The following is an 11,382-nucleotide window of genomic DNA, read 5'->3' as shown; positions in this document are numbered from 1 at the left end:
AGGAGCAGAGGAGGCTGACTGACTGACAGACAGATTAGGATGTTAGGTTGCTTCTCTTGTCATGGTGCCGCTCCTCTCTACAAGTTACTGCAATAAGAACTATAAATAAATCTTACATATAACATCCATCTTAAAATCGTAACAAAAAAGGACTGTTTTTTTTAAGCAACAGGGTGAAATATATTATATATATTTTTAAAAAACAGCAAACGCAAATTAATCTAACAATGCAGAATTCAAGCAAAGATCTATGTCAAATGGCAGTTTGTCAGGTATATGCTCACATTCACAATCCTAGAATACCCAAGGGTTGCAAGATAACTCTGCTACAGTAAACCCAAATAACCCCCCCTTTTACTCCAAGCTCTGGTGGTTCTGTTGTAAATGAGTTACAACTCCCTTATTCAGACATCCCCTTCTCACTGACACTGCAACGTCACTGACTCCTCCTCCATACATAAACACACACGCATGCACACAGACATGCAGGTGCACAAATACACACACACACAGGAAACAGTAAGGAGAACATTGAAATTCATCTCACAGTCTGAATTTACTTAACTGCGGGTCTGCGCGCGGTGATAAACGGAGTGATGATCCGGCAACACGTCTTTATCCATGCTTTGCTTTAATTAAGGGCGGCTTGTTTGTTGAAAAGATGATTAATATGCCAATGAAAATTGCATAATTGAATACCACAACACTCACACAATCAGGGAGGAACATGCCGTTTTTTATTAACTTTTTATTATCATTATTATTACTATTATTTGGTATTTTAATTCAGTTGACAACCGGTCCCCACCCCCTCACCTCCATTTCAAAACAAGCTGGAATTGGCGTGACCGGGGGGGTTGGGCAAGCTGGGCACAGCTGTTCATCCCAAGAGAGGACAGCAGAGGCTGGCCATCACTCTGATATCAATACCTTCAGCTAAGAGGAGGCGTGTGTGTGTGTGGGTGTGTGTGTGTGTGTGTGTGTGTGTGTGGGGGGGGGTTGGATGTACCCCACAGCCAACATGTAACCCACTTGAGGGTGCGCTGTTTTGTAACTGAATGGAGACCGAAGGTCTGTGAAGGTTGCCTGACTGCAGTCCTCATCTTTCTCAAGTGGAGATGAGGAGTGCAGAGAAGACCTCTCAAATTCATGTCTTACCTCCACAAAAAAAGAAGAAGAAGAAAACTAGGAAATTAGGAAGTGGAATGAAATGTGTGGCAAAGTCTCACCTCGCTGGCTCTGCCCGTTTGCTCAGAATCACATCTTCTAAAACAACTTCCATGAATGCACATGTTAATGTAAAATACACATATCACCCATTCAACCAATTACAAAGATACTCCTTAGAAACAGCAGAGTGCTGCTCACGGCTTCACTGAGCAAACCTGCAGGGAGAGTTTAAAGAAAGCAGCTTTGGGAAGCCATTCCCCGAGGGCAAACCACCAACTGGGCGCCAAATCGTCCACATATTTAGCAACACAGCTCTCGTTTTCATAAGGATTCTGTAAGCTTGTAACAGTGAGGAAGACCTTACAAAGGAGCCTCCATTGTGGGTAATTCGAGTGGACATGATATAAAACATGGATTCAATTGGAATGCGGACAAAACAGTGGGAAGTGAGCGTCTTATTAAAGACGTTCTTGCTAACTGTGTCGAGGCCCACATATCGAGAAGATTGTCAAATTAAATACAGTGTGGTACAATCTCTTTCTCAAGTGATGAGAACTGTGATTGCATTTAGTCCTATTTTAGATTATATAACTAACAACCATGAAGTTTTATCATAAAGCCTCTTAGTATAGTGGATCAGCAACTGAATTTGCATCAAGCACTGCAGCATAGGGGCACAGTGATTTGGCTAATCTCTTGTTGCATATTTCATCACCATGATCACGTGTTCTTTTTCTTTTTAATACCGTGTAGCGTGTGTGTGCTCCAGATTCGATATCAAACCCAGGTGAAAGTGACGCACAAGCGCTTCCCATAGAACGGCTTTGTGACTGCAGAATGACTAGCGACTGATCAATGCAAAGTTTTGATCAGGATTTCAGTTCCTGAATCCAATCGCGACTTACATCAGTAGCTCCAATCTAACGGAGTCGCATCCGCTTTGTGAGACTTCTTAGGAGACTTTGAATAGAAACCTCTGGAAGACTGAGATAAAACATCCTTTGGAGACTCACCATGATGTTTGTCCAATTTTCCTTGATTATAAGGAAAGGGGGGGAAAAAAGAGACGACGCAATTTGACTGAGGAGCGTCAGAAAGTTTTCAGTTAGCTGATATACAAGTCAAGTCTGGCTGTAAGTCGACTTAAAACGCTTAGGTATCAGTAGAGACAGCTGCGACATCCCCCTCTTATGATTCTGTCGAGACTGTAGCCTTATCAAACCTTTCAAATGTCTCGCAAGCTACATTTCCTCTGACAAAAGGCTCTGGCAAACCCTCCTGAAGGTTTCATCTATATACACTAATATTTCCAATCCAATTTTAACTCAGGCAGCCAGAGTGGTCTGAGAACTAGTTTACCAATCTCTGCTTTCCAAGACTCTGTGTGCTCAAGGCTTGAGGGGTTCAATCAATGGCGCTTTGATCTCGGCTGGAACCATAATTATTTAACATTGTTACAAGGATTTCTCTAATCCATCCTACCATTAAATCCCTTTTACACTCTCATCTTCTGCAGCCTAATCTGCATCTCGGCCCCACGTTTGTCTCTCCCTCTTGTCCGTGTCCCCCCCCCCCCCCCCCTTGCCCCTCCCTCTCGGTACCTCACTCTCCTCTCTCTTAATGGACTCGGGTGCGGAGTCAATGCTGTTGCCAATGCTGTTGCCATGCAGAGACCGTTGGGTTCCAGACAGAGGTCCTGTGGCTTCAGGAAGCAAGTGCTCAGTCCGACCCGAACCGCCGGCTGCTGATTGTCCGTTTTTAGTAGATCTTAAGATACTAACCAAACACAGTTATATATGATTTTTCAGGCAAGCACAAACTTCAACTCCCTGACGGTCGAGAATGCACCCGTTTAAAAACCTGTCTTCTGAGTCTTGTCTTCTGGTCATGCCTCTGACTCACGAGTGCCTCGGAGAGCCCACTGTCCATTTTCGCAAATATTTGTGCGTCAGTGTTTGGCCACAATATAAATAGCAGCGCGGTGATCGCAAACATTTGTGGAGGCACCTGCCACTGTTTTGTGGCCATCTGCTGCCTCCAATTCTCCTAGCGTGACATATGTGCATGAAACCTGAATCGGTTATTGTTTCTGTGTGGACGGGTGGTGGTGGTCACCGGCAGACACGCGGCAGGCGGGGCCAGAGCGAACACCGAAACGACCACATCTGAGGGCGGCCATGTTGGAACAAGTCGCTTTTGTTGACTAGGAGGGACTGAGTGGATGAGTGGAGGAGGAAGGGGAGGGGGGTCGCGGCGGGGAGCAAAAGGAGGCAGATTAGAGTGGGCGGGGGTGGCAGGAGCCCGTCTCTGCCCGTGTCTGACCACTGAGCACTGTCTCTGAGGGCCACTCCCTTCAGCTGACCCCTTCATGAGCGAGCGTGGCGTGGCGCCCAGCTGGCACAGGGCGACGGGCAGGGCATGACCACCAGGCACGGCCAAGTGAGGAGATTTGTGGACAAGGTGATCGCATCACTTCTGCTACCTTGTGTTTAGTGTTCACGTCCATCCTACTGTGCTCTCCTCTGTTTATGGAGAGCTCTGGAAAGAGCATTATCCAGTTATCTTGGCTCCCTTATCTACCACAAATGCTTTGTTTACTTGGTAAATAGTACCAGGGTGATGGTATCGTGTTGATACTTAGGATTCAAAGATTACACCGTCATTACAGATACACATCAAAGGGGGGGTTAAATCAACCACTAAGCCATAACGTCAGCATTTCTGTAGGTAGGTAGGATTTCCTTTTAATAATAATAGAGACCCCCACCCCACACACACTGATAAACTCACAGAAAACCTAAGTAACTGACAGGACTTTAATCATCAGAGCTGCTCCCCTCTCTCTTCCTCTCTCCCTCTCCCTCTCTCTCTCTCTCTCTCTCTCTCTCTCTCTCTCTCTCTCTGAAGCCCAGTTTTCTATGAGTTTTACGGGTGTGTGGTTTACGAGAGCAGACAGTGAGATAAGGATGGGAATAAGTTCATTAGCAGAGTTAGCTAGCTTACACCCTCCACTCCCAATTAGCCCAGAGCTGAGACTGAGATCGCTATCAACGCCATGAAAATTTGGAGTGAATAGCTGCACATGCTATCACGGTATCATACACTGATGGCAAACATCCGTGACGAGGGATGAACACGGAAACCGCAGATCGCTGTGAAGATAGAGCTTAAGGACATGGCAGCGCCTGCTGAAGACGCTCTCTGGGTGTTCTGCGAGAGTTTCGCTACATCAGAGAGCGAGAGAGAGTGAGAGCACGTCTCGGAGAGAACGGGAGAACCGAACCGCCCACCAGATTAATGAGGCCCGCTGTCGCTCCGGTCTACACAGCGTAATGACAGGCTGGGTACGCGGCACGTCCACAGAGCGCCGGGCTTCACACGAGGGCCTTAAACGGTGGTGAGACATGAAAAGTTCAATCAGACGACGCAGAGGCTTTTGTCGTCTCGCGGCAACGGAGGAAATTGTCCCGGTGTTTCAATAGGTCCAGCTAAAGCAGGTGGGCCTCGGCGGTGCTAGGCCACCTCATTAAACAGCCTCTCCCTCTAATGGCCCATTCCACATCCCATTCAGGTACACACACACAGACACACACACAGACGAGTGATTAAAAATTATCTGTTGGCGATTCTAATCACACCTGCTTAAACTTAAGAATGAAATAACAAAAGGCCATTTGAATGCTGCCTATCTGAACATTTACAAAGAGATTAAAGGGGGCCCGGCAGTCTCAAACTAAATAAATTTGCTTTTAATCGCTTTGAACAGGAAGACATGTCATTTCAAATGGCGGTATCTGATTGTCTGATTTACTCTTTTATTTAAATTATAACATGCCCATCTGACTTTTCCAACACAATGGGAAAAATTTAAAAGGGGAAATGGGCTTCCATGGCAGGACATGATGGGAGAATGAATGGCATTATTAAAGATCCCGATTACTGTCTGCCAACTCATGCACGTGAACACACCCTGACGCTGGGACTTAAAGGGTGCTGAAACTTCAGGTCCTCAACCATGACTTGTTACAACACAGGAGGAGCATGACTAGGGGTCTAATCTTGTAAACAAAACCTACCAAGATCAAAACAATAATTTAAGTTGTAGTGTAAGTGTGTCGCATCACACCATGTGTGTCTCGGGGTGGGGGGTGTGGGGATGGAGGAGTATAACATGGTGTAACCAACAACAAGGTTGTGGGTTCAAATACCTGAGGGGGGCATGAATACTAAAAGGCATGTTCTCACTTGAGGTCATTGTGAGTGATAGCATATGCTAAATTTGAGGTATTAAAGATGCTGAAACTGCATTACTATCATAGATAGCCACCACAGGCTTCTGTGTCACATGGGTAATGGTGCTTGGGGCTGGTCTGAGGCAAAATTTTGAATGTGTTGGAATGGTCACAAAGCTGTCACTATCTGGCCTGACTATCAGGTTTACACCGCTTATTTCGAATTCATGATTCAGAACAACACACACACCGGACTCGGTCTATTCCCTTGTCTTACAGTCCTGCAGAGTCCTGACTGAGCTTGTATAATACTCCCTCCAACAACTGAGCAGAAGGAACCATAATTACAGTCAGTCACAGAGCCGACAGTACATCCGGCTTTTCAAAGCCGTGTATTTAAGCTCAGCGTTTTTTCATCCGTCAAACCCCCCACCCCCCCCATCCTCCAGCCCGCACTGCGCCCCCCCCCCCCAAAAAAAATGCCTTCTTTTTGTGGCGGCCCCCGTAGTTGCCTTCTGACCCCCTCAGCCCCTGTCTCCTGGCTGATCACAGTGATGGTTTATTACTGTCATCCCCTCGCTCTTATCTTTAGCCAGCAATGCTCATTTCCTTCCCCAAGATTTAAATGCAAATGTGAAATTTAATGATAAATGCATTATCTGATAGCTCCAATAACACTGATTCAGTGGCAGTATAAAATATACACCCCAGGGGGCCTTTTCTGCACAACTTGCCCAAATCCACTTTTCCCCCCCCATTGGAATGTACGTACCTGCAATAAATTCTTGAGGTCATATTATGTTAAAAGGAATCATATTTTGTGTGTTCAGCAGTGTGGGTGTAATGCCATAACAGTAATTGCTGTGTTGCTATCTTGTATTATCCATCACTTTGATGAAGTGACTTTTAAGAAGAAGAAGAATAAAAATGCAACAAGATAAAACTATTTTCTAAACCCTTCCAAGGGAAAATCTGCATGGTAAAATGAGATTTTCAAGAAGAAAAGATAAATATACTTTTTTATCGTAAGTTTTCTGTTGGGGTGGCAGGCTATGTTTGAGCGTATATACAATAAGCTTAACAGCAAAGCAAATTAATCCATCCCATTCAACCCTGTTAAGTTAACTTACTATACAATTCAATGGTGATAATATACTCATTTAGCTCAACCCATCACTTTTTCCTGTTTCGCCATTGTGGCTTGTTAGGGAGCGCAGTTCCTGATATGTGATACTTGAGAGACTTGTAGATCCTTTTTCTGAAGGACTCTGTGGCCCCTGCTGGGTTTACAGTACCTTTACTCTACTCTACGTCTATCCTTCAAAATGGAGGATCTCAGATATCTCTCCCATGTTTGCAGGTGTTGCCTTGTTATTCCTGGCATTCGCAGTTTGGTTTCTCTTTCGAGTATAGAGCATTTCTACCAGTGAGTGAACTCAAGCAGGTTCCCCCCCAATCCAAGGATTCTTTACATAATTGGTTAGCTTACTTGGTCCATCCCAGTCCTCTGGTCCAATCGTAGGGTTTCTGGTCTTCTCGTTATGACCGTCCATGTCCGACTCTCCTGTTTCTCGACTGCCATCTTCCTCTCCTGGAGAACAAGAGGGCCGGTTAGAGACAGGAAGGACGCTCCAATAACACACCACCCTTCAACAACAATGACTTCTGAAACTGGTACCCCCCCACCACCTGGTACCCCCACCCCACAACACACAGCCCAAAAAATAATACAGATCCATTCGTTCAGTCATTCACCTTTGGGCAACTTCTGTATGGTTACAGAGTGGCATTATTTAACTGTACCCCCCCCCACCCCCCCCACCCCCCCCACACACACACACACACTCTCTGAGGGGCAGTATGAGGCATGAGTGTGAGAACTCAGGCACAGCTGCACACACTCTTCTGTGCGGGAGAGTTCCCATAAGTACCGGCGGGAGCAGGAAGCCCGCTGGACAAGGAAGGAAGTCGATGTGTGGAAGAGAGTAGAGGTGGCTATTTCTTACAGTTTGATCTATTGTGGGAGGGAGAATATGTGTTATAGGATGTGGGGCTGATTTACAGTCCCTGGGCCCAGAGAGGCCCGGCTCAGGGATATTTGGGTATCTCAACCTCTAAGTGTTTAAAGACCGTGTTAAACCACACTGGGCTTCCAGTCTCCAACAGCAAACCTCATGCGATGGATATGTTCCTAGAAGCACTTTTCCCAGGGAAAAACAATTCGACAACAGTTTGCGTGGCCAGGTCCAGCCTGTACTTTTCGTTTACAGGGACATAAATCAGAGCTAACTAGGGGCCTCTGGTGTGCTGGTCTAAATAAGCACAGTGTCCAAGCAGACACCGAGGTGTGGAGAAGGCTGTCTCGTCCCAGACACCTCCCGGCTGGGCAGGCTAAGTATGGGACTCACACCCCCCCAGGGGTGGTGGGTTGGTGTGGAGTCCTTTTCTTTGTTTTCACCCCTGTCATCATTTCCTTTCGGGTGCTTTGATGTTTTAAACCTGTGGTGCGTGACCGAGGCCGTTTGTGGATTATGACATCATATTTTAGAAGTGGAGAGAAGCACCGAGACAGGCCATATTTCAGGACAAAGCTGTTAGTCTTCTTAGGTACATCGCTGTCCCGGGGACATCGATTATTGGGCATGATCATAATCGTCAGAATCAGTAAATATGGTCCTTCACACCGTAAGTTGGAAAGTCGTTCATCGGGACTGTGTCAGCGAGTTTCGGACAATTTAATGGTTTCGAGGCTCAGGACATCCCCACGGGTGACTGTGCCAGCGCAGTGACACACAGCACTGCACATCTCTACCATAGCACAGGTCCACTCCCACGTTAATCTCCAGATCAAGCACACACACCACGGTTGCTAGATATATATATATATTTTCCTTTTATACACACATGCCTCACTTCAAAGAAGGTAGCAAACATTGCCAAAAGGATAGCAGCTTCCTGCTTCACATTGGGAAAAAAAGAAGGGAAAAAAAACTTGAAAAAAGACAAGAGTATTGAAGGGAAAGGAAGTGTGCAGCAATGTCCTACTTAAAGTACATGAGGTCATTATGACCCACTTTTGCTTATGCAAGTGTCTGCTTGGCCAGGCACATTTTCTCCCAGCACCGTGGACGAGCCCACTCACTGAATTCACCCCTTACTTTATATTGTTGGGCCTCGAGAACCTCTTTAGCATACTAGGCTTGTATTATGTTATGAATAACAAAGGCGGATATCAACAGTTTCTTCCAATGGAGCGAGTTTAAAAAAAGCTGGGGAGATAACATTAAAGGCAGTACCTTGATCTCAGGCGAACATGCTAAGCCCTGTAACGAAACGTATTGGAACCTCTTTAATTACAGCTCAGGAAACGAAGCTACAAGATGATTCCTTAATTAAGCAGTGATTAAGGATTTTCTGCCTTCTATCTGACACAGTTTGCGATGCATTTTAAACACAATTGCCCAGGCAACCTTACAGGGAACAATGTCACACGGCTTGATGAAGTTTCCTGCACCAGCGTTGTTGGAAGAACTGCTGTAACAGCACACATGCTAACTAGGAATACATACAGATACACCGTATATATTTATATAATCTGCTCCTTCTCAGAGACTACAATGAACACTGGTATTTTGACCTCTATGCAACACAAACAGATTGATTGGAGCAGTCTGTTTCACAGAGAGAGCTGTGTGAGATATAGTGATATACAGTGCTTTATTTTACAGCCCAGATGAGAACCTATGGTGCGGTCTTATCACGGGAGACAGATTGGTCAGTGATCTTCTTCCACATTATCTTCTGGATCATAATTTACATCTGGCTAAATTCCCCCTCGCGGTGCAATCAAACGAAGACACTTAAGGGTGAGTGAGAGAGTGCTCCGTGAGGCTGGGGAGCGTGGGGGCGAGGGGGGTGGGGTGGGGTGGGGGGGGGGAGGGTGAGTGCAGGTTTGGCGGGCATGTGAGAGAAGTCAGTGGGCTGTTAAAATCAGCCCTATCGCTGCTCTATCAAAGGACAGCTCTCTAGCCAAATAGCAGTCACACGCGGGTGCCCCACATCCGGGTCAATAAGCTTATAGGCGATTTACACAAACAACTCCTCCAGCAAGGTAGGAACAAAGTCATATTGGCTTTTTCTCTCCCTTTTAGCATTGTCTCTGCCAAGGAAGCCCTTGAAAATGTCAATCTCTGGCATGCGTCTTTAAGGAGCTCAGAGCGCTTTAATCCTGACCAGTCAGCCCAGAGACAGGTCGCAACTGTCTCAAAATGGTGTCCGCACGGGGAAGCACTGTGTTTCCAACCCCTCTGCGTCCTGAGTCCATGTTTATAGACAGGAAGGACGGGTGAGTAAATATATAGTATAAAGACTATGCTATATACTACTACCCATGTCTGAGACTCGGGTCACAGGGAGTTGCAACATCAGTTCTAAACCTGGTTGATTGCACCAGTATCCATCAACAGCCACAGCTATAACACCCCTTATCTACAACCATCTACAGGTCTTCACCACCTGCAGTCAAAATAGCCTGGAGAAGCGCAGCCTTCCAAGTCTACTGATTATTAAGTCTACTGATACTGGGTCCATCAGGGGCGTTGATACTGTATCATAAGCCTGCAACACTCGTAGAAAACTTAGGAAAACAACCTCCTGTCCCTCCACCAAAGTCAAGCATGGCTCAGAGACTGTTCCGCTATCAGGGGAGAGGTCTGGATCACGTGCAGATGCAGCAGGCTAGATTGAGAGGAGGCAGGCCATTAGCACAAAGCCTCGCCACTGTCTCTATAAATGCCAATAAATTCCCATCATTACAGAATCTGGCAGTTTTCCTCCCTGTCTGCAGCCCGCTTTTTATCTCGCGCTGCCTCCGTCTGGGAGCGTGTAGATCTGGCCCAGTTAGATTGTCATACTTAACAAACATTAATGATTAATTTCCTCCACTGAGTCAAATGGGGCTAAAGGGATGTCTCGATTCATCTTATCGCGCCCCAAATTAGCATTTCCCATATTCTCAGCATCAACTGTGCATTAGAATTCCACATTTGCCATTCCAGGCACTGATGGCAGCTGTGGTTGGAAGGAAGAAAAGCAAAGAAGATCTCCCTGTTACTTGAGATTCTGATTACCTCTAAATTGCACAAAGGTTGAAATAATTAATTCAGTCTCTTTCTGTTTATGGTTATATGCCTCGGACTGCTAGGAGACAAATTACTCCACGGAGAGGTCATTCGAAGGGTCAACAGTAATACTTTTGAATTTGATGCATTGAGTTCTGGTTATTCAGGCTGCTCTTCAAACGTGTTAGCCTCAAATATCTATGACTGCATTGTAATGTGGTTATTTGGGCGTGATAATGAAAACTGGCACAGAGGAATGTAATACTCTCTCGCGTATCCACGCCACTGCAGGTACATTGTCCTGTGCTTTGTCGCCACTGGCCACCTAAATCCAACAGACTCTATCAATCGATGTTCAACAGCAGTCCTTGACAAAGGGGGACTGAAGTACGACAACAGCATGCATGTAAAACATGTCAATGCACACTGAGAAGCCAATGAAACAGACTTCGGTGATCAGAAGGAAAGATTAAACAGTTTTGTGGCAATGCTGGGGGTGCAATCCTCCCATAGACACCAGCTAACTCATATTTTCACAACCACAGCAGGGGGGGAGAAGAGCAAGGTGAAATTTCACAATTTCAGTAAAAAAAGATGCCTCTCGGTAAATAAAAGAGCATCCTTCTTACAATTATGGCGTTAGGTGTGTCAATGAAGTATAAATCAGGGCTAGGGAGTGTGTTAGTCCATGTGCACTTCACAACAACAGCTCCATAAATGTGAAATTGACCGTGCTGGAGAAGCTGTTTGAGGGGAGAGTCTTTTTAATTGTCAAGGAAATGCCAAGGTTGTTTCTGAGGGACAGCGATTTTTTGGGGGGTGGAGGGGTGTGTGTGTGTGGGGGGGGGGGGGTTGGAGAG

The 11,382-nt window shown here is 45.9% G+C and overlaps 1 protein-coding gene across 1 annotated transcript in view; it reads right to left on the bottom strand.

The window, feature by feature from the left end:
- The window catches only part of zfpm2a (zinc finger protein, FOG family member 2a), an 89,811-nt gene that overhangs the window by 45,866 nt on the left and 32,563 nt on the right, over positions 1–11,382 (bottom strand). Inside the window, exon 3 of the mRNA XM_062465139.1 lies at positions 6,892–6,993. Coding sequence (XP_062321123.1) covers positions 6,892–6,993 — 102 coding nt within the window. The remainder of the gene's footprint in view (positions 1–6,891; positions 6,994–11,382) is intronic.

This window comes from Osmerus eperlanus, chromosome 7, assembly GCF_963692335.1.
Source record: "Osmerus eperlanus chromosome 7, fOsmEpe2.1, whole genome shotgun sequence".
In the NCBI taxonomy this organism is placed as follows: domain Eukaryota; kingdom Metazoa; phylum Chordata; class Actinopteri; order Osmeriformes; family Osmeridae; genus Osmerus; species Osmerus eperlanus.
This window is presented reverse-complemented; position numbering and strand designations above follow the sequence as displayed.